This window comes from Mytilus galloprovincialis, chromosome 1 (genome assembly GCF_965363235.1).
Source record: "Mytilus galloprovincialis chromosome 1, xbMytGall1.hap1.1, whole genome shotgun sequence".
NCBI lineage: Eukaryota > Metazoa > Mollusca > Bivalvia > Mytilida > Mytilidae > Mytilus > Mytilus galloprovincialis.
In genome coordinates, this window is record NC_134838.1 from 56,382,993 (window position 1) to 56,408,538 (window position 25,546).

General features: G+C 32.8%; 1 protein-coding gene across 2 annotated transcripts in view; it reads left to right on the forward strand.

Moving 5' to 3' along the window:
• The window catches only part of LOC143079298 (uncharacterized protein C12orf56-like), a 153,943-nt gene that overhangs the window by 49,131 nt on the left and 79,266 nt on the right, over positions 1 to 25,546 (forward strand). For both annotated transcript variants that reach the window (XM_076254560.1, XM_076254569.1), the window contains exons 4-5: positions 14,259 to 14,430; positions 17,355 to 17,431. In XM_076254560.1, coding sequence (XP_076110675.1) covers positions 14,259 to 14,430; positions 17,355 to 17,431 — 249 coding nt within the window. The remainder of the gene's footprint in view (positions 1 to 14,258; positions 14,431 to 17,354; positions 17,432 to 25,546) is intronic.

The window sequence follows — 25,546 nt, forward strand, 5'->3', positions numbered from 1 at the left end:
ATCGAGGGAATTGTGCAAATGATGATACAAGCATGAAAATTAACACAAATCATCATTATTATATGCTTTTAAAGAAACAACTGCTGGCCATTAAAAAAAATCATTTTTTCAAGATGGCCACCGCCGTTTTCTAAAATGGCTGTTTTTTCAGTTTGAAAATACTGATTTTTTCTGGAAAACTTTTCGTTTACCTTCTTTTAGTGAAAAACAGCTGTCAGGTTTGGTAGCTACCTTCCTTACATGTTAATAATTCACTAGACATGAGTATTTGACATATACAGGGTTTGCGCATGCCCGAAAATGTAACAAAATTCATTAAAAAATATTTTAACTGTTTACTATAAAATAAGTGATTTAGGATTTTCAATGATATTATGATTTGGTTTGACAACATTTTTCAAGGTTATGACACACATGCTTTAACAATTTTGCGCATGCGCAGACTATTCATAGACATAATGAGTGATTTGTATGCACTACCAGGGCAAACTGTTATAAATCGTAGTTCATCTCATTACTTTAAAAAGCATATAAGTGTAAAATCTATGATGCCACTGTTTAAAAACAAGCCCATTCAGTTGCAATAATCAGGTATTTGATGGATAAGACGGAAAATGTGGTTAATATGAGAAAAACATCAATAGCAACGTATCCGGTACGGCAGATCAGCCACTTTTGGTAATGGATATTCAGTGGGAATTGCCTGATTTGCACAGAGAAGATAAGTTTATCGTCATGTGAGGTGGATTTCTCATTGAAATGACTTGTTATAAAATTCTGGGTGATATATTACGTGAAAGTAGATGGACATATGTCCTCACTAAAACCATTATTTGCAACACCTAGAACGGCATATGCTTGTATGTATGTTCAAATGTACCTAGGACTACAGACACGTGCATCAGATAACTCTATGTGTTTTAGCTTGAATGGTATATATCGGCTAAAGAAAGCTAAACACAGAAATTATAATCATGTCATGACGATGTGACGTTCAATGATATGATAGACTGGTGTAAGAAAATATATTCATCTCTACCACAGTTCAATTCCTGGCGTTCAATTATTAAATAAGAACTTCTTGTGAATTTGGTAGTATGCTCATTTCATGAGTCAGATTTTGTACAAACAGTCCATATAAAGCATGATACCGTTTTTATGTCTTCATCGTGCAACATATTCTCGATCGCTACCGACCTTCTCCGAGATATGGCTTCCCTTCTCTTACATCACCCACAGGTGGCAATTGATTTTGAAAATAGACTATCAGATGAATTTGCAAGATCTTGTGGTTTGAGGCATTCTATAATAGATGAACGACTTAATGAACACAAAAGGATTTCTTTAAAAAGATCAAAGGCAAATAATTTGAAGATCGTTTGAAGCAAATGCAAAACGAAGGAGAATCGGTTTCTTATAACCAGATCAAAAAGAACAACTTCCTTTTATGTCGGTAAAATAAAACTGTAAACGTGTTTGTAAAAATCAAAGCTAGAGAACCTTAGATATCTTTTTTAGACTTTAATTTCTTGTCACAGTGGACAAATTGATTTGGAATATTTCTTAATCCATAAATACAAACTGCTCCTCCGTTTTTGTCCTCGGATGTCAATTTAAACAGTGGTATTAAATCGGTGCAAATGGATAAATTTGAAACATTTTGTAATTTACAGATCCAAATTCTGGTGCATTTATCGTTGATGGGGCAGCAATGGTTAATTCAAGGCCACCTTGTTGGGCAACAATATTGGATGATTTGCAATTGTGTCATACGGCCTTAAATAAAATCTTGCATCGATAAGTATTCAAGAGTAGACAGTGTGTTAGATGTTTACTAAATGAATAATTGAAAGGCTAGATGTAAGAAGACAAAGGTTGGGTCCTGGACTAATTTTGTAATAGAGAAATTGAAAATTAGAACATTTATTTTGGGAATGTAAACATACACAATTATTATTAGAACAGATTGAAAATTGGTTTCTAACCAATGGAATTAGTGTACTTTTTACAAAAGAAGTTTTTTTGTTTGGTAACACTGCAAAAATATCAAAAGGCAATGCAGAAAATACTCTTTTTCTTACCATAAAGCAATATATTTATAATTCCAGATGTTTTAAAAAAAAAACTGACAATAAACTCAGTAAAAGAAAAGATGAAATATGTGTATGCAATGGACAAAAATATTGCTATGAAAAACAATGTGAGCATCAGTTTCTCAGAGAATGGAATGCTTTTGATATTTTACTTAGTTAAGTACAAAAATGTATATACTTTACATTTAATATTATACTTGTTATAAATTGAAATGCTGTATTTACTATACTAAAATAGAATTCAATTTCTAGATGAATTATATTGAAAACTCACCACACTATTCTCTCTCACTCTCTTTCTCTTTCTATCTCTCTCTCTCCGGTGTTCAAACTGCTTTTCTCTTTATCTTATATTTGTATATTAAAAAAAAAAATTGCTTCCTAATAGAAAGATGTATTGATTAGATAAAATCTATAGATTTATATACTATATATTGCTATTGTATTTGTGTATATTATGTTGTAAATTGGAAGTTATAAATAATAATAAAAAAAAAAAAAAAAAAATCGTAACAGATTCCTATGTGATTGCAATGTGACAGAGCGGACCATGATAGGATTACGTTCCGACAGTACTTGATCATCCCGAGTAAGCCGACAGCTTTCGAACTGATAACTTCAGTCAGCGTCGGTTCACTGTCTGATCTCTGTCGGACTATATTCGGTAGAATCGGGATGCAGTCGTGACAGACTCGGCCAAATTTTACCTTGCGAAAGATACAAATTGGATTAGAAGCGGATTGAGAAAGGGATTATCGGGATAAATTTGCTTGGAAACGGTTGAATATTGACGCTTCCTGAACAATATCTGATTGTCGTCGTGATTAAATTATTTGTCTACAAATTTTAATTAAAGTTTGATTTTTTATCCACATTTCACAGGATCTTGATCAGACTTTTGACAAATTTTAATCAGGAATGGTCCTGCCAAGGACGACAGTAAAAATCGTGAAAGGTGTGACGCCAGCTTAAAGGAAAACAGATTGGCACCTGACACCTGTTTCTATCACCAGCTCATATTTCTAGTTGATGGAAAAAGGCATGCAAATAAATGTGTATACATCATTTGATGGAAAATGTAAAAATAAAAGTATTGGTTACATAACAGTCATATATAAATAGTGACAATAACAAAAATTAATATGTCACATTTAATAAGTATCCAGTGGTTGAAATACAAACCAAGGTATACTTGAATCCTTTCCTGTTACAAGATATCATAATTTTATTGTACTGAGTTTAGGAAATTGTTTGTTGCAACTTTCTATCAAACAAACTCTTTCTTGCAACATATATAATGCAGCAAAATTACTGCGTTTTTCTCACATACAAATGTTATTGCAGTATAACATTGAGAGAATGTTACAGGTAGCTGCAACAACGTGCAACTTTCTTGCAAAGTACTTCTTGTAAACCAATTTGTTTGCTCCAATATAATAGAGAATTTAACTTTTTACTTCTGTAAGGGATGTGAAATTTTCAGACGCAATTTTCTAACGTTTTTTTTTCCATCAATACAATCACACTTTCCATCAAAAAAATATTTTTAAGTCCAAATTCCATCCCACTTTCCATCAAAGGAAATGTTTAAGTCCACTTTCCATCAAACTTCCTTCATTTCCATCCTATAAGATGCCATCATATATTCCATCAGGGGGTAAAATACCATCCAATTTTCCATCAGAGGGTAAATATGCCATCCAATTTTCTGTCAGGGGTTAAAGATGCTATCAAATTTTCCAGCTAAAGAATGCTGATGGAAATAATGTTCCTAATTTCCATCATCCTTTGATGGATTTTTGTTGAGCCTTCGACTTTAGTCGAAAAAGCGAGACATACCGATCCTACATTCCGTCGTCGTCTGCATCAGCGACGGCGACGTCCACAAATATTCACTCTGTGGTTAAAGTTTTTGAAATTTTAATAACTTTCTTAAACTATACTGGATTTCTATTTCTACCAAACTTGGACAGAAGCTTGTTTATGATCATAACATTATATCTAGAAGTAAATTTTGTAAAAATTAAATTCCATTTTTGCTGTACTTTACTTATAAATGGACCAAGTTTCTTAAACTATCATGGGTTTGTGCTGAACTTGGACAGAAGCTTGTTTGTGATTATTTATAGAATAACTAATCGAAGAATTCAAATAGAGAAAAATATTAAAAGAGTGACTGAACAACACATTAATTCACGAATGTGCGTAAATGCGCGTAGTGCATGAGTTAATTATCAGTGTTGTTCGGTCACTAGTAAATATTTTTCGATATTTGAATTTCTTAATTAGTTATTCTTTTTATAGCATTAATTGGCAAATGGCTTTTTTTAAAGAAATTAATATAAAACATGTAAGGAACTATATCTTTTTTCTATGCATTCACAATTTGTTTTGATCCGTTGTTATCGAAGTCTTGACAACGCCTATTGTTGTTTGACGTCAGAGAGTGAAATAACCACGTGTATTTCACATGTGAAATTAACGGTTTTTATTTAACTGGGAAATTAATGTAAGTAATTGCAACCAATGTAATAAGGGATAGTATCCAGAAGAAAATTTATTAAAAATAAAATTCCATTTTTTCTGTACTTTACTTAGAAATGGACTGAGTTTTTCTGTCAGAAACATATAACATGTGTTCACTCTGTGGTTAAAGTTTTTAAAATTTTAATAACTTTCTTAAACTTTCCTGGGTTTGTACCAAACTTGGACAGAAGCTTGTTTATGATTATTTATAGAATAACTCATCGAAGAATTCAAATAGAGAAAAATATTAAAAGAGTGACCAGACAACACATTAATTCATGAATGCGCGTAGTGCATAAGTTAACTATCAGTGTTGTTCGGTCATGAGTTGAATATTTTTTGATATTTGAATTTCTTAATTAGTTATTCTTTTTATTACATTGGCAAATGGCTTTTTTTTAAAGAAATTAATATAAAACATGTAAGGATCGAACTATATCTTTTTTCTACACATTCACAATTTGTTTTGATCCGTTGTTATCAAAGTCTTGACAACGCCTATTGGTGTATGACGCGAGAGAGTGAAATAACCATGTTTATTTCACATGTGAAATTATCGGTTTTTATTTAACTGGGAAATAAATGTAATTTATTGCAACCAATGTAATAAAGGATAGTATCCAGAAGTTAATTTTGTAAAAATAAAATTCCATTTTTTCCATATTTTACTTTTAAATAGACTTAGATTTTCTGCCAGAAAACAACACATTCACTCTGTTTTTAAAATTTTTAATAACTTTCTTATACTATTTTGGATTTGTACCAAACTTGGACAGAAGCTTGTTTATGATCAAAAGCTAATATCTAGGATTTTCACCAAACTATAAGAGAAGCTTCTTACAATCATGGCAATCAAAAGATTATGAGTATCAAGAGGAATAATTTTGTTGATTTTTTTCCTCATTTTTGTTGTGATTAACAGCTAAAGTAGACGAAATTATTTAGAATTACAATTACAATTTGTTTGATTAGGGATGGACTTCCATCAAGTACCATCAAATTACCATCAATTGTCCATTAAGTGTTGATGGAAAATGAAGAAATTGTTGGAAGATCTAGGATAATCCCCCTTTATTGACAGTTTTATATTTGTTGTGGGATAATTATTTTGAAAACTATTATAGATATTAAAGAAAAATTGCAAAAGCAGAAATAATCAGCAAGTTCCACAAATAAGTCTAATGGTTGAAATCCTATAAAAAATATATCATAGATAAATAGACACTTTACTTTAATTCAGTAAAATGATAAGCAAGGCAAGATCTGCTAACAAATCAAATTTTGCCGATACAATTAGAAGACTGTCACTCTTTATAAGATTGATTACCCTTAAATAAGATTTTTTTTTAACATTTGTCTTTAGAGCAAAAACTAAAGAATATAGAGAGAAAATATACAGACTAAATGATCAGCAATATAGGAATAAGGGGAGGGTTGAGATCTTTAAAAACATGTTTAACCCAGCCACATTTTTGCACCAGTCCAAAGTCAGGAGCTACTGGCCTTTATTAGTCTTGTATAATTTTTGATTTTAGTTCATTTATATATTTCTGAGTTTAGTCTGACATCCATTATCACTGAACTAGTACACATATTTGTTTAGGGGCCAGCTGAAGCATGCCTCCAGGTGGGGGGTATTCTCGCTGTATTGAAGACCCATTGGTGACCTTGGCTGCATGTTCTGCTCTGTGATCAGGTTGTTGTCTCTTGGACACATTCCTCTTTTCCATTCTCAATTTTAAGAGCAGCAAAAGTTTTTATACGACCGCAAAATTAAAAAAAAATTTGGTTGTATATTGGTATCACGTTGGCGTTGTCGTCGGCGGCGTCGTTATCGTCCGAATACTTTTAGTTTTCGCACTCTAACTTTAGTAAAAGTGAATAGAAATCTATGAAATTTTAACACAAGGTTTTTGACGACGAAAGGAAGATTGGGATCGATTTTGGAAGTTTTGGTCCCAACATTTTAGGAATTAGGGGCCAAAAAGGGCCCAAATACACATTTTCTTGGTTTTCGCACTATAAATTTAGTTTAAGTGAATAGAAATCTATGAAATTTTGACACAAGGTTTATGACCACAAAAGGAAGGTTGGGATTGATTTTGGGAGTTGAAGGCTGAACAGTTTAGGAATTAAGGGCCAAAAAGGGGCCCCAGTAAGCATAATTCTTGGTTTTCGCACCATAACTTTAGTATAAGTAAATAGAAATCTATGAAATTTAAACACAAGGTTTATGATCACTAAAGGAAGGTTGGGTTTGATTTTGTGAGTTTTGGTCCCAACAGTTTAGGAATAAGGGGCCCCCAAGGGTCCAAAATTGAACTTTGTTTGATTTCATCAAAAATTGAATTATTGGAGTTCTTTGATATGCCGAATCTAACTGTGTATGTATAGATTCTTAATTTTTGGTCCCGTTTTCAAATTAGTTTATATTAAGGTCCAAAGGGTCCAAAATAAAACTTAGTTTGATGTTAACAAAAATTGAATCCTTGGGCTTATTTGATATGCTGAATCTAAAAATGTACTTAGATTTTTGATTATTGGCCCAGTTTTCAAGTTGGTCCAAACCGGGGTCCAAAATTAAACTTTTTTTGATTTCATCAAAAATTGAATAATTGGGGTTCTTTGATATGCCAAATCTAACTGTATATGTAGTAGTGTCTTTATTTTTTAGTCCTGTTTTCAAATTGGTCTACATTAAAGTCCAAAGGGTCCAAAATTAAACTAAGTTTGATTTTAACTAAAATTGAATTCTTGGGCTTTTTTGATATGCTGAATCTAAACATGTACTTAGATTTTTGATTATTGGCCCAGTTTTTAAGTTGGTTCAAAACAGGATCCAAAATTATTATATTAAGTATTGTGCAATAGCAAGAAATTTTCAATTGCACAGTATTCAGCAATAGCAAGAAATCTTCAATTGCTCAGTATTGCGCAATAGCAAGAAATTTTCAATTGCACTGTATTGTGCAATAGCTAGAAATCTTCAATTGCACAGTATTGTGCAATAGCAAATATTTTCAATTGCACAGTATTGCACAATAGCAAGGAATATCTAATTGCACAATATTGCGCAATAGCAAGAAATTTTCAATTGATTGGAGTTATCTTTCTTTGTCCAGAATAGTAGTTGAATCAACTTAAATCATTGTTGTATACAATAAACAATGTATATTCACTTTTACTACCAACTGATAAATTAAAACAATCTTTACCATTCATTGATAACAAGCACCTTTTGTTACATTTTAATATTTTATGATGTATTTAAATGAGTAGTTATTGTTTCAAACTCCATTAGAAATTTGAATTGAGATCAGTTTTGGAAAAAGGAAAAGGGGGATTGAAAAAAAAAATGGGGGGGGGGGTTATATTTTTCTCATTTCAGATTTCATAAATAAAAAGAAAATTTCTTCAAACATTTTTTTGAGAGGATTAATATTCAACAGCATAGTGAATTGCTCAAAGGCAAACAAAATATTTCAAGTTCATTAGACCACATTCATTCTGTGTCCGAAACCTATGCTGTGTCAACTATTTAATCGCAATCCAAATTAAGAGCTGAATCAAGCTTGAATGTTGTGTCCATACTTGGCCCAACCGTTCAGGGTTCAACCTCTGCGGTCGTATAAAGCTGAGCCCTGCAGATCATCTGGTTTGTTATGAAATCTATTCTCATCTATAATTTTGGAGAGTGTCCTTTGTTAAATATGCACAAACACCTATGTGAGCGACTTACAGGCTCTTTCTAGTTCAGTTCATATTTTTGACAATATTCAATTTGTTTCACAAACCTCTGCTGTGTCAAATATTCAATCACAGCTCCCAAATTCATAGCTGTTGTTTCCATACTTGCCTCAAATGATCAGGGTTTGACCTTAGGTGTCATATCTTGTTTGCGTCTAGCAGAGCATTTTTTTAAAAATGTTAAAAAAGTTTTTAAAAAAACCCAGTATACCACTAAGGGAAAAAAATACGCTTTTATTATTATCCCTTAGATAAATGTAGGTAAAATGCTTTTACATGCACTGCAATCTTCTAATACTGTAAATTCAGAAATCATTGTGTGCATTTATTATTTCGATTTTGTCATTATATGACCGCAAAAATTGAAAATATTTTAGTCGTATATTGGTATCACGTTGGGATCGTGTTAATAGAAATCTATGAAATTTTAACACAAGGTTTATGACCACCAAAGGAAGGTTTGGATTGATTTTGGGTATTTTGGTCCCAACAGTTTAGGAATTAGGGGCCAAAAAGGGCCCAAATAAGCATTTTTCTTGGTTTTTTGCACAATAACTTTAGTATACTAAGTAAACAGAAATCTATGAAATTTTACCATAAGGTCTATGACCACAAAAGGAGGGTTGTGATTGATTATAGGAGTATTAGTCCCAACAGTTTAGGAATTAGGGGCCAAACACAGGTCCCAAATAAGCATTTTTCTTGGTTTTTGCACAATAACTTTAGTATAAGTTAATAGAAATCTATAAAATTTTGACACAAGGTTTATGACCACAAAAGGAAGGTTTTGATTGATTTTGGGAGTTTTGGTCCCAACGAATTAGTGGCCAAAAGGGTCAAAAATTAAACTTTGTTTGATTTCATCAAAAAATGAATCATTGGGGTTCTTTCATATGCCAAATCTACTGTGTATTCAGATTCTTAATTTTTGGTCCTGATTTCAAATTGGTCTACATTGAGGTCCAAAGGGTCCAAAATTTAACTTAGCTTGATTTTAACAAAAATTGAATTCTTGGAGTTCTTTGATATTGGTATCACGTTGGGGTCGTCGTCGTCCGAAGACATTTGGTTTTCGCACTCTAACTTTAGCATAAGTAAATAGAAATCTATGAAATTTAAACACAAGGTTCATGACCATAAAAGGAAGGTTGGGATTGATTTTGGGTGTTGTGGTCCCAACGGTTTAGGAATTAGAGGCCAAAAAGGACCTAAATAAGCATTTTTCTTGGTTTTTTGCACAATAACTTTAGTATAAGGTAATAGAAATCTATAAAATTTTAACACAAGGTTTATGACCACAAAAGGAAGGTTTGGATTGATTTTGGGAGTTTTGGTCCCAACGAATAAGTGGCCAAAAGGGTCCAAAATTAAACTTTGTTTGATTTCATCAAAAAATTAATTATTGGGGTTCTTTCATATTCCAAATCTAACTGTGTATTCAGATTCTTAATTTTTGGTCCTGATTTCAAATTGGTCAGATCTACATTAAGGTCCAAAGGGTCCAAAATTTAACTTAGCTTGATTTTAACAAAAATTGAATTCTTGGGGTTCTTTGATATGCTGAATCTAAACATGTACTTAGATTTTTGTTTTATAATGGGCCCAGTTTTCAAATTGGTCCAAATCGGGGTCAAAAATAGCAAGAAATATCTAAATGCACAATATTGAGCAATAGCAAGAAATTTTCAATTGCACAGTTTTGCGCAATAGCAAGAAATATTCAATTGCACAGTATTGTCCCGTTTTCAAATTGGTCTACATTAAGGTCCAAAGGGTCAAAAATTAAACTTTTTGATTTCAACAAAAATTGAATATATGGGGTTCTTCAATATGCTGAATCTAACCATGTATTTAGATTTTTAATATTTGGGCCCGGTTATCAAAATGGTCCACATTGAGGTCTAAAGGGTCTAAAATTGAACATTATTTGATTTCATCAAAAATTGAATTCTTGGGGTTCTATGATATGCTGAATCTAACCATGTATTTAGATTTTGTATATTGGACCATAATAGGTATTAAATGTCCAATTAAAAAAATTTAAGTTTTTAAGTTTAAGTTCTTATAGACCACATTCATTCTGTGTCAGAAACCTATGTTGTGTCAACTATTTAATCACAATCTAAATTCAGAGCTGTATCAAGCTTAAATGTTGTGTCCATACTTGCCCCAAATGTTCAGGGTTCTACCTCTGTGGTCGTATAAAGCTGCGCCCTGCGGAGCATCTGGTTTTAGGTTAAAATGGATTTAGATTTTTTTGTGATACCGGTATTCAGAAAAATCCTGTTTGATTCATATGAAAAATTACAAAAAGGGAGTTTTAATTATTGTGATTATAATGAACCCTGTCAAATTTTTTGTAATAAAAAAAATATCTCAATAGTTTCTGAATTTACAGTATTTGTTCATGATTAAAGTAAATCTTATATGTCCTAAAAAAATAACTTAAATGCAAAGGGATATTGAAATAAAGTAGCTGTTAAAATAAAATAAAAAAGGTGCCACCAAAGGTGTATTTTTTTTTCATTTGCAAAAACTTTTGTACTTCAAAATTGGACGAAAGCTTTATTACAATAAGACCAAAATATTTCAATAAAGTCATAGAACTTAATTGTCTCATATTGATAATTTTATAAAATATCAATGTTATGCCTTCAGGAGGTAATTGTTTTTATGCCCCACCTACGATAGTAGAGGGGCATTATGTTTTCTGGTCTGTGCGTCCGTTCGTCCGTCTGTTCGTTCGTCCGTTCGTTCGTCCGTTCGTTCGTCCGTCTGTCCCGCTTCAGGTTAAAGTTTTTGGTCAAGGTAGTTTTTGATGAAGTTGAAGTCCAATCAACTTGAAACTTAGTACACATGTTCCTTATGATATGATCTTTCTAATTTTAAAGCCAAATTAAACTTTTGACCCCAATTTCACGGTCCACTGAACATAGAAAATGAAAGTGCATGTTTCAGGTTAAAGTTTTTGGTCAAGGTAGTTTTTGATGAAGTTGAAGTCCAATCAACTTGAAACTTTGTACACATGTTCCTTATGATATGATCTTTCTAATTTTAAAGCCAAATTAAACTGTTGACCCCAATTTCAGGGTCCACTGAACATAGAAAATGAAAGTGCATGTTTCAGGTTAAAGTTTTTCAGGTTAAAGTTTTTGCTCAAGGTAGTTTTTGATGAAGTTGAAGTCCAATCAACTTGAAAATTAGTACACATGTTCCTTATGATATGATCTTTCTAATTTTAAAGCCAAATTAAACTTTTGACCCCAATTTCACGGTCCACTGAACTTAGAAAATGAAAGTGCATGTTTCAGGTTAAAGTTTTTGGTCAAGGTAGTTTTTGATGAAGTTGAAGTCCAATCAACTTGAAACTTAGTACACATGTTCCTTATGATATGATCTTTCTAATTTTAAAGCCAAATTCAACTTTTGACCCCAATTTCAGGGTCCACTGAACATAGAAAATGAAAGTGCATGTTTCAGGTTAAAGTTTTTGGTCAAGGTAGTTTTTGATGAAGTTGAAGTCCAATCAACTTGATACTTAGTACACATGTTCCCTATGATATTATCTTTCTAATTTTAATGCCTTATTATATTTTTTATCCAATTTCATGGTCCATTGAACATGGAAAATGATAGTGTGAGTGGGGCATCCGTGTACTTTGGACACATTCTTGTTCTAACAAAATCAGTTCACTTTCCATAGATTTTGCAATTTTCCAAGTTGTTTAAAATTTGAGTTAAAAACTATTTTGATATCATGTTTTCTTAGGGCCAACATTAAAAATATCTTTGTTTCCCCTCCCAGACTGGGTTTATCAGGGTTTCGGTAGGTAGGTAGGCAAATTATTTTATTTTATTTCTTGATATAATTTTTCTATATTGAATTTTTACAAAATTCAACAGGTAAGATAAATCAAGAAAAGTGGGGTATTCCCTGTATTCAGTGTACACCCCAGTTTTCTGGTTTTAAAACCAGTATACAGGGACCTCCTTTTTTTCCTATTCATTTTATGGTCTGAAATCTACAAAAGCACACATTCTTAATGTGATAACAATGTTTAATGAAAGCAAGTGTTTAATTAGTTAAAAATCAAGCTTATTTCAAGTCTAATTTGATAACTCACAACAAAACAATTCCTGTGTTCACCAAGTCATACCTTGATCATCAATTATGAGATGACAAAAAGATATGTTAATCACTTGGGAATTAAAATTCAATGAATAAAAATTTTCAATAAAAGTGAACATAATTCAGTTATGTTCAGTTACACCTGGATCATGCAGCTTGGTCAATTAATTCCTAAACAAAATATTTGTATGTTTTTTTCGAGTTCTAGAAAAAACCTAGTCAGGAATATGACAGTTGTTATCCATTTGTTTGATGTGTTTGGACTTTTGATTTTGCCTTTTGATTTTTGATTTTCCTTCAGTATTTTTGTGTTTTTACTTTTTATTCATGTTCTGTTGTACCTAGAATTCTTTGAGTATTTACAAATTCAACTGATGTATAACTTTAAACGTGCCCTTTTGTTTAATGCCTTAATTTGAAAATAAAAACACATTTAAACTGGTCTTGTTTACACCAGAAATCAGGGAGATTCCCTGAAAGCAGGGAATTCACGTATCCAACATTTTCTGACTTGTGCCCAACCTGTTCGAAGTCGAAGACAAAGTAGATTGATTTCAAAGCACAATTCAGACCATTTTTACTCAAAGATTGGAACAGAGGTTAAAGACAAAGCCACACAGTGGGTTGAAAGATGCTTCAGATTTTTTATTTTCAAATATCACCCTTGCACACAACACAAATCGTGTGGCAAGGCTTATGTTTGTTTTCCTTGATTCCTAATCATAAAGACACTTCAATGCAAAAATGCCTTGATTTAAAACGCTTGTTGGCTACAACATCGGAAAGGTATGACAAAAAACCAACGCACGTTTACTACATCATCAGAAAGATATCATTAAAAACCAACATAGCAAAAAAGAATTTTGGACAAGAATGGCCAATAATTTTTTTCGAGTCGCAGCGATTTTACCGGGTCAGTCGGGGGAGGGGAAATAAACAATATTTTATTTTTGGCCTAGTTAGCTTGCTGTTTTGTGACGCTTGTTAAAGGCTGTACTATGATTTATTATGGTTAATTTTTACAAATTGCCATGGATGGAAACTCAGTTGTCACATTTGCACGCATAATCTTCTTATATCTAATTAATACAATTATATGAGATATAATTTATTTAAAATTTTTATACGCCCGTCAAAACTTTGACAGGACATATTATGGTATACAAATGTCTGGCGTCCGTCTGTCTGTCTGGCGTAAACATGTTGCACCTTAACTTGAGAATGTATCCAATGGGTGCCATATGTTTTTATTCGACCCCAAAAAAAATTTGGGATCGTATAATGGTATGATTTCGTCGTTTGCATCGTCTGCGTCGTTTCCGCTTCCTTTTTTGTGACAAAAACCTATATTTGATTTGATCACAATCCAAGTTCAGACAGAATCAAGCTTGAATATTGTGACCAAATTTGCCCCAACTATTCAGGGTTCAACCACTGGGGTCGTATAAAGCTGCGCCTTGCGGAGCACCAGGTTTTCACATGTTGTGCTGTATCTGAAAAAACGATTTATGATCATTGCTTAAAACTTTACACACTTCTAATTTATATTAATCTCAAGATCTGGATACTTTTTGGTGATGATACAAAATTTTATTTTAAAGTTATTGAGTTTTTTGTTAAAAAAAAAAGGGGTGTTTAAACATGTTGCACTGTATCTCAGAAACTTTTTATGATTATTGCATAAAACTTCACACGCAAGAGGACGAATGTATCATTTGTCGTGGCGCAGCTGTTTATTAAGTTTATGATGATTTAAATTACAGTTTACTTGGCATTAATCAATCTACATCAGACCTAGGGAGTTCAGTGAATGGTTTGTTACTAGGAACAGACAATCCTGGAGAGAGACGCAAGATGGTACTCAACATATATTTGCTCAACCTACATTCACCAATGCTCATGTTAATAAGAAGTGCCTGGAGTAACTATCTCATTGTAAGTCATATGTCACACACCCCCACACACATTGAGTTGCCAGATATATATCTGGGTTAAAATATTAATCTAGCTGATGGCTAGTGATGGCTAGGACAAATTTTTATTTTACTGTTCCGAAGGTAAAATGCATATTTTTTTTCTTTTCAAGAAAATATGACAGATACAGAGAACATTTGAATGGAATTTTTAAGTCCCTCATAAATAGAGAATAATACATGGCAAAATCCATATCATATGTCGTATCATCCCCAGACACCAATATCAGCCCAAGGGCCTTTAGGCCCGAGGGATGATATTGGTCAAGGGTGATACGGCATGTGATACAGATTTTGCCACGTTTTATACGTTTTATCATATATTTCAACAGGAGAGTTATATTATATGAACTGTTCACTGGGTTACCTTCAGTTAACTTTTGTCTTGTTTTAAAAGCCTTAAAAGAACTGCTCAATTACTTATACAAAGCACCTGGGTTACCTTACAATTTGCCTGCTGTTGTTTTAAAAATATTTTGTTTATTATTGTATTTTTTCGTGTGTTTTGTATTTTTTATAGTTGCATTTAGTGTGCCAAAAAATATGAAAACTTGACATTCTTCACGTCACATGTTCATACCAAACAATGACGTCATTCAATAAATTGCGTCACGCCAGAATGACCGTACCTACATTTATTTTTAGGAAAAATTTTCTTGAGCAAAAAATAAAAAAAAAAAAAAAAAAAAAAAAAAAACTGACTATGTAAAAAAAATAGAAAATTAAGGGTGTGATAAAGGGTATGCGATAAAGGGTAGGGTGTGATTAAGGGTATGCGATAAAGGGTGCGCATCAAAGTTGTGCGATATGGATTAAAACAGCAGGCTATTTATCAAATATTCAAACTACTAAGCATATGATAAATATATATATATTTTGAAAAGCAAAATTATCATTGTGGAAAGATTTTAAGCAAAAAATAACAGGTGAGCGATTCAGTGGTATTTAGTTGAAAATGGTTAAGAATATTTTAGACTTACGATAAATTTTACACTTTTTAAAGACTTTTCAGTGAAAGGGCTCCAGTCTCTTGAGAACCTCTTGTTGTAACTATATATACTGATCAATATTTGAATATATGTGAAAACAATACGAATTATTTTCAATTTTATTGTTTCACCTTTACAATGTCACAAAGGTGAGTCATAAGCATTTTATTTTCCTTGATCCCAACATGATCTATTTATTTTTTAGCTCACCTGGGCAAAAAGGGCCAAGTGAGCTTTTCTTATCACTTGGCTTCTGTCATCTGTCGTCGTCATTAACTTTTTACATTTCTTCTAGAGAGCCACTGAATGGAATGGAACCAAATATGGCATGAATGTTCCTTTTGAGGTGCTGACCAATTGTTGGTTTTTTTTGCCGATCTATCATCCAAGATGGCCGCCAGCTGGACACTTAGTTTAACATAGAACCCTATTGGCAATACATACAAAAGTCTTCTTTTAGAGAACCACTGAATGGAATGAAACCAAACATAGCATCAATGTTCCTTATGAAGTGTTGACCAAGTGTTGTTACTTTGTAGCCAATCCATCATCCAAGATGGCCGCCAGCCGGGGAGTGTTTAACATAGGACCCTATGGGAAATACATACAAATGTCTTCTTTTAGAGGAACACTGAATGGAATGCAACCAAACATAGCATGAATGTTCCTTATGAGGTGCTGACCAAGTGTTGTTACTTTGTAGCCGATCCATTATCCAAGACGGTGGTCAGCAGTGGACTTAGTTTATTATAGGACCCGATGTGAAATAGTATTATTCATACAAATGTCTTTTTTTAGAGAACCACTGAGTGGAATGAAAGCAAAGCAATATTAAACAAAATTTTGCCTCAAACATCATTATAAGTATCTGTTACGATTTTTACATCTTTTAATATTATTTCAAAATCCCAAAGTAGAGTCAGGTTAGTGACACAGGCTCTTGAGAGCCTCTAGTTTTGATTGGATCAGTGTAAAGGAAACCTTAATGAAACTTTAAACAAATGTCATACAAGTGGGTCTGGTATAGCTATCATTAAAAATCTGGTGTAACTTGGTCTTTTCTTCCAAAAAATCTTGTACCAATGAAAGTAAGGGATATTCCTGAACTGCTTTCCATTTGTTTCATTGATAAAAATAGTTGATATTGTCATTTAATTTATGGACTTCTCTCTTTTTATACGACCCCAAGCAAATTTTGGGATTGTATAATGGTATGCTGTTGTCTTCATCTGCATCGTCGACGTCGTAGTTTTCCAATGATACATTTCATTTCCAGACAATAACTTTAAGTATAAGAGGATGGATCTCTATGAAATTTTTATACATCCACAAAAATCCAAATACAAAATTTGGTCGTATATTGGTATCACGGCATTGGCGTCAGCATCGTCATCAAAAAAAAATAATTTGGGTCCCTAATTCCTAAACATTTGGGACCATAACCCCTAAAATCAATCAAACCTTCCTTTTGTGGATATTATAAACATTGTGCTAAAACGGGCCAAAGGGGCCCAAAGCAACCATTTATCCAGTTTCAGGACAATAAGTTGTGTATATAAGTATTTCAATTGCTCTGAAATGGCAATGTCACTCTTTTGTCACCGACACCATACCATACTGGACAATCTACATCATAAATATACAAGGTTATCAATTTTCAATAATGAAAAAAAAAATATAGAAAAAAAATGCCTTATAATATTCAGAAACACAACAGATTACATTTGCATTATTTTTAACCTTTTTAGTTATGTAAACTTGACTGTTAAAGACAATAAATATGTAATATCCTAAAATTTCAAATAGATTATAAATAACAAATATATCCAGATCTATTATACCGTAAATAATCATCAACAGAAATTTTTTGTTCATTTCATTCTTATTATTTTTACAGAGGTGTACCTTGATGTTAGATCCTGATTATGAAAAAGCCTTTAGATCCAGTATTGTTAGAGGTCAACAGATTCAAAGGTAAGTTTTTTTGCATGTTCCTGAATATGTTGCAACACATTTTATAATGAGTTTAAGAATATAACCATTAGTTTATGGACCCAATCTATCTAAAAGTGATTTAAGATCACTTTGATTATTCAAAATCTGATTCATTTTAGAAAAAAACATACTAAAATAATACAAAATATATCATGTATATATGGAATATTTTTTATTATTAGTCCACTACCTACTTTAGGTCTGCCTGTATGTATGTCTGTCCTTCTGTCATTCCAACTTTTTGTTCCAGTGTAGTTTTTATGCAACTGCAAAAAAAATTGATGGTTGTATTATTGGTATCCAGCATCGTCTGTGTTGTTCAAAGACAGTGGGCTTCCAGACAATAATTTATGTATAACTATAAGTAAATAGAAATCTATCAAATTTGAACACAAACTTTAAAACTACAAAAGGAAGGTTGGGATTGATTGTAGGGGTTTTGATTCTTACTGTTTAGGAATTAGGGACCAAAAAGAGGCCAAAATAGGCATTTTTTTCTAGTTTCATGACAACAACTTGTGTTTAACCCTTGTCGTGCGGGGGCCGTAATATTACGGCCTTGAAACTTCTCCGGTCTCGTGCGGGGGCCGTAAATATTACGGCCTCAATGAAAAATGGCGCTTCACATTTTTGGTGTCAGAATTAAGAAGTATGAAAACAAATTATTCCAATTTCAAATACTGTCTTTTGTAGAATAGAGTTAAATCTTTCATCACGATACAAATTTTGAATTTGTGTTGACAAATAAATGAAAGAAACGAAAGAATGTGGGTGGGAATTACCTTGCAGGGTTTAATACGAATAAATCGGGAATCCCCATTTCCCAATAGACGTTTTTTGGGGCCAACAGCAATAAAATTATAAGTATAACAGTGGGAAAAAATTAACATTGTCTTCCATGAGCATCGCTTTAACTTTTAAAAATTGTATACTTTGTCAAGGTCATTTTTCGACAAACCAAAACAAGCACTTATTTTTAGCATCCAATCAGTTTTGATTCATGTAAGTTTGACACAGAAATGATTGACTAAGAAACAATCGGATTTCAATAAAAACAGTATTTTTGAAAACTAATATTATTTAAAATATCACCAAAATTTTGTTGTACAAAAAATCTGCGATTTTCAAAAAAAAAAGAATGGTATTTGATGGGCAGTCTATTTCTGGATCATAAAAAGTTGAAAACGAGGCATTTCACAGCCAGCACCTTGTTTCATGGGATTTCCCAATGCAGTTGCATGTAGATTCACCATGTCTTTGTGCATTAAAGGTTTCATGTTTCGTGGAATAAATTTTGTTATGAGTGTATCTGTATTAAGAACATTATTTAATAATTTTCATCTATCTAAATAAAGACGGTGCAAAGGCAAACATGAAAATTTGCGAGTCGTGTGCAAATCGTCAGTAGTCGTGTGCTAGACGTACGAAGTGCACACCGGATTTTAATCAATAGAAGTTCAAATTAATTATTAAATTTCATTAAGAATTATATATTTAAGTTAATTTTCTGCTTTTCAAATTTATTTGTGAAGAGAAACAATGTCAGAAACAAAACACTTTAACAAACTTTGTAAACATCCGGTGTAGAAAAGATCATGTGACACCATAGTTTACATTGGCAACGATGCATTCTTTTATTACATAAATGGCTGATAACCTTAATTTCGGGGAATACTTAGATGAAATATTTGCTGATGAAGATAGCGATTATGAATTTGAAGGATTTGACCTAGAAGATGTTAATGATGTTAATGAAAACCCTGAAGTAGTTATAAACGAGCGCATTACAAACGAGAACTGGGTTGCAGGGGAACATGTCCCACTACCATTGAATTTCAGTGGATCACAGGGTTTCTTCAGAGAAATAAATGATAAAACATCTCCCATAGAATATTTTGAAAATTTTATAAATGATCAGGACATTCAAGAAATAGTCCAAGAGACAAACTTATATGCAGCTCAATCTATTGCATCAAAAAATGTGAGTGCATATTCAAGATTTAATAAGTGGATTGACACAACCTTAAATGAAATGAGGCGGTTTACTGCCCTATTATTTACCATGACTCTTGTTTGTCAGTTGGACATAAGTGAATACTGGACTACCGACCCAGTTACATCAACACCATTTTTAGAGACATTATGGCACGCGATCGTTTTTATCTCTTGTTAACATTCTTTCATTTAAACAATAATGAGAACAATATACCTAGAGGACAAGATGGCCATGACCCATTGTTTAAACTTGGAACACTATATCATAACATATTACATAGATTTCAATCATTTTATTACCCAGGCCAAAACTTAACCATAGATGAATGCATGGTTCCATGGCGAGGAAGTTTGTCATTTAAAACTTACAATCCTGACAAACCGAGCAAATATGGACTCAAGGCATATATGTTGTGTGGCTCGAAAAACGGATTTTGTTCTAAATTCAAACTATACACTGGAAAACCACTAATACCACATAGTTCAAATGGGGCAACATACGACCTTACAATGGACTTGCTATGGGGACATTTTGGAAAAGGTCATATACTCTATTGTGACAATTATTACAGCTCTCCACAACTATTTTCCGATCTTTGGGAACTTGGTGTTGGTGCTACAGGTACTGTTAGACCAAACAGAAAAGGTGTACCTGATGAATTAAAAAGCTTAAAATTGAGAGCAAAAGGAGAAACAGCATTGGTAAATAAAGGACCCTTAAACTTGACAAAATATTTAGATCATAACCCTGTTTATATGCTATCCACAGTCAGCACATCCGAAAACATAGACACAAATAGGAAAGACCCTCGGACTGGGGAAAATATAATTCGTCCAAAAGTTGTATTTGAATACAATTCTAAAATGGGTGGCGTTGATCGCTCAGATCAAATGATTTCCTATTGTAAAATTCCTATTAAAACATTGAAATGGTGGAAAAAGGTAATATTCCACATGTTCTCAATGGCAGCCTTGAACTCATATATACTTTCAATCTAATTAAAAACCGATCTCTCATCGCTCCTGTTTCTGATATGTCGCGTGGGAGATCTAACGAAACCGGCTTTGAGGTCACATGTGAGTGAACTAAAAGTCATGAATTTATAAAGATATGCAAATGAGTTGACGACCTATTAATAAGCCAATCAAAAAAGTTTATGAATTATTATGACTGACGATTTCGTCGTAAATAAAATGAGTTACATCCCTTTCTTACGTTAAACTTCCAAGATCGTGGAAGACTCAATTTCATTGGTCGAAAAAGACACACCTACGAGGTCACTCACATGTGACCTCAAAGCGGGTTTCGTTAGATCTCCCACGCGACATATCAGAAACAGGAGCGATGAGAGATCGGTTTTTGGAAAATGACGCAGTCATTGTTCCATAACTGCCGACCTGATTTCTCTGCCTACCGCGCTTGGTTTCGTATTTACTAATTTCAATACAAACTGGAGGAATGTGCTTGTGTTATCATTATGCATGAGCATTGTGTAGTAATCAGCCAGGAACCAGTTTATTAATTAGATTGATATACTTTACAAAAGTACAACTACTGAAAGATCACCCTTATTGTTTAGGAATTATCATAGAAAATTTATTAAACAGTTAATTGAAAAATCCAATGATGTTGGACTACATGAAGCTAAAAAATCTGCTGGCCGTCCCTCTGGTAAACAGTTAGAAAGACTAACTGGAAGACATTTCGCGGAAAAAATTATTCCAACTGGAACAAAACTAACTTTAACTCGTAGGTGCATAGTGTATACACCTGCAGAAAGAGAACTATTAGCCTCTGCAGGAGAAAAACGTAGAAGGCCAGGACGTGACACTTCCTTTAATTGTGCAGAGTGCAATGTTGCGCTTTGTATTGATCCTTGTTTCAAGCTCTATCACAAATACAAAGAGTACAATCTCGCTTACAAAAGGCAAAAACTTGCAGCTGGGGCAGTCCGAAATGTAAATGAAAATAATACAGAGGAATGAAGCCAATTTGTTGTCTAATACTTATTTTAATGATTAAATAATTTGAATGTATTGAAATGTTCAAGTTGTGAAGTTGATCTTTAAATGTTCAACTTTAAAATATATTTTCTCTGCATAATTAACTTATTATTTAATCATTGTCATATTTAAGTATCTGAACGGACTACAATTTGAGGTTCAGGACAAATATCAATCAACAAAAACATGATATTAATATCTTTATTCTGGTCATATGGGTTTCTCTACGTCTTGTGTGCAGACAAGGCATCCAACATGTCTCATCTGTTTCTTCAGTCTGGTGTGAAGACAAGGCATCCAACTAATACACAATGTGTTCATAAAATGTAACACATTTAAAAAAAAATAGGTTCTCTAGATTTGTTGTACAGTATTGAATTTGTTATTGTTGTTGGGTTTAAAAATGATGCTCCTCCATTCCTGTTTTGTGACTTAATTCAGTTACATCATATACATTAATTAATTGGTTAGTTTGAATTTGTTTGTATAAAGATACATGTACCTGCACTGATTTGTATTCTATTGGGGAAACAAGGAGTTGTGTTTTGCAGTGAAGTTGCTTATTAGATATTAACTTAGGTATGTGTACTGGTATTTGGTTAAATGCATAAATTTGAGTTTTCTGAAGAAACAAATCACCAAGATATTAAAAACATGCAAGAAATATAACTGCAACAAAACTAAGAACATTTTTTCCACTAAAGAAGGCTCAGATACATGTATCTGCAATTATTTTAGTTTGATTTCATCGGCTTACTTGAAATTATATTATGGTTGACATGGTAACCCTTTCCTCTTCTAAAAAATAAGTTTTATTCATTAGTTTAACAACAGAAACCATTTACATTATTTTACTGAATGAAAAAATAATAATTTGTTAACAAGTAATTTTTTATTTTTATTTATTTTTTTTTTACTTTAGTAGTTGCTTTTTACGAACTAAATTAATTATCATGGATATAATTAAGCACATCTACTGAACTCTATTTTAAAATCAGGATATATTTATTATTTCTTTCATTTTACGTTAAACTGGGATGTTTGAGCAACTTATATAACACATGAAACTATGCATATGTTGAAAAAAATCATAATTTTAATCATTGAACTGTTACCATGGCAACCATTTTTTTCAAAATGTACAAATAAGTAAAAAAAAATAATGGTGTTCAATTTTTCTAGTACTAAACCATGAAGTTATTTGCCATCAAGCCTTATGAATCATGACATATTAAAAAAAGTGATGATATTACAAACATTTTCTGAAAACAATTCAGCATACAGTAAATGATACCTGAAAAACAATTCAGCATGGTAAGGGTTAATTAAGTGTGGATCTTTCCGAAATTGTACCACAAGTTTCCATACCACAAAGGAATGGTTGGGATAAGCTTTAGGGGGTTATAGCTCAAACAGTTTAGGAATTTGGGGCAAAAAAGGGAATAAAACAAAGGTTTCTTGGTTATTAAATAGACAATTAAGACAATTTTAAAGCAGTACATGTAAGGGAGGTAATCAAAATATATTGAGGTAATCCCAGCATATTATGTTTGGATTACCTCCTGAACACTGCTTTAAAATTATGTATAAAGAAATGATGTGTTGTCTTGAGGTGATTAGCTGTCAATTTACTTAAGTTGTATTAAATTTATGCTGATTAAGGAATATCAATTTTGATATCAAATTTTGAATTTTGAAATATAAAGATTATGACCATATCATGAGGAAGAATTTTTATAAAAAGGGGGGATACGATTTAATTTTTTTGTTTGGGGTGGGGTCCATATATATATATGCATAGTGTATTGCTAAAAAAAAAAGGAATTAATGTTTAGCCCAGCTGGCCTGAAGGGCCAAGTAAGCTTTTCTCATCAGTTGGCGTTTGTCGTCGTCGTCCGTAGTTGTCGTTAACTTTTTACATTTCGAAATTCTTCTAGAGAACCACTGAATGGAAAAAAACCAAACATAGCATGCATGTTCCTTTTGAGGTGCTGACCTAGTATTGTTACTTTGTAGCCGATCTATCATCCAAGATGGCCGCCAGTGAGGGACTTAGTTTTACATAGGACCCTATGGGAAGTAACATACAAATGTCTTCTTTTAGAGAACTACTGAATGGAATAAAACCAAAATAGGATGAATGTTCCTTATGAGGTGCTGACAAAGTGTTGCTATTTTGTAGCAGATCCATCATCCAAGAAGGCGGCCAGCGTGGGACTTAGTTTAACTTAGGACCCTATGGGAAATACATACAAATGTCTTCTTTTAGAGAACCACTGAATGAAATGAAACCAAACATAGTTTGAATGTTCCTTATGAGGTGCTGACCAAGTTTTGTTACTTTGTAGCCGATCTATCATCCAAGATGGCCACCAGCGAGGGACTTAGTTTACCATAGGACCCTATGGGAAATACATACAAAAGTCTTCTTTTAGAGAACCACTGAATGGAATGAAACCAAACATAGCATCAATGTTCCTTATGAGGTGCTGTTCAAGTGTTGTTACTTTGTAGACGATCCATCATCCAAGATGGTGGCCAGCAGGGGACCAAGTTAAACATAGGACCCTTGGCAAATATATACAAATGTCTTCTTTTAGAGAACCACTGAATGGAATGAAACCCAACATAGCATGAATGTTCCTTATGAGGTGTTGACCAAGTGTTGTTACTTTGTAGACGATCCATCATCCAAGATGGCCGCCAGCAGGGGACAAAGTTTAACATAGGCCCCTTTAGGAAATACATACAAGTGTCTTCTTTTAGAGAACCACTGATTTGAATGAAACCAAACATAGCATGAATGTTCCTTATAAGGTGCCGACCAAGTGTAATTACTTTGTAGACGATCCATCATCCAAGATGGCCACCAGCAGGGGACAAAGTTAAACATAGGACCCTTGGGAAATACATACAAATGTCTTCTTTTAGAGAACTACTGAATGGAATGAAACCAAACATAGCATGAATGTTCCTTATGAGGTACTGACTAAATTTTGTTATTTTGTAGCTGATCCATTGTCAAAGATGACCGCTAGCAAGGGACTTAGTTTAACATAGGACCATATTACAGACTAGGGGAATATCTGTGGTAGCAAGGATGGAGGGGATTCCATACGAACACATAAAAACACATCAGCTTCCATTTCTACATTTTAATCAGACAAAGATGACATTATAAACAAAAATACAAATTACTGACAAAAGGGGAACAACTCTCTCTTTCACACAGAAACATAATCTGACCATACATACTGATATATAACATCCTTCCCACAAAACAAAATTTAACTAAATTTTTACTATGGTCAATATGTTTATGTGTTAAAAGAAAAAACAATTAATAATCATTTCCAAATTAAAAATTAACATTAATAAAGTTAATCTCTCACACTCTAGTAACCATTTTAAAACAAACGTATCAATGCTGCAAAACAAAAAGTCTGGCATCTTGGACTCCTCCCTCAAATGACCTTATGCACGAATTACTTTCACACAAACAATTACAGTGATTAGATATAGGAAGGTGTGGTGTGAGTGCCAATGAGACAACTCTCCATCTGAATAACAATTTAAAAAAAAAAAAACCATTATAGGTCAATGTACAGCCTTAAACACGGAGCCTTGGCTCACACCGAACAACAAGCTATAAAGGGCCCCAAAATTACTAGTGTAAAACCATTCAAACGGGAAAACCAGCGGTCCAATCTATATAAAATAAAAAAACGAGAAATATATTAATTGAATTTCCTATTGGACAAACTGATACATTATAAATAGCTGAATATCAATTTGAAAGTATCATCAGGGACCTTAAACACTTAAATTTAATAAGGTTTTATTTATGACAAATATCACGGAAGAGATCTGTTTTCGCCAAAAATGCGTCCTTTTACTTTTTTTCTCCAATGCTATGTTTGCGCCACCTGTTTTCGAATTACATGGTATCATTTGCGCCAAAAATAAAACATATGATTGCGCCAATTAGAAGAAAAATGACTTTCCTTCTCCTTTATTTGGACTTGGAACCGGCAGTTTACACAGCAAATGTTTTCCTTTTCTGAAACATACTTTCTTCTTACTGCTGCTGCATAC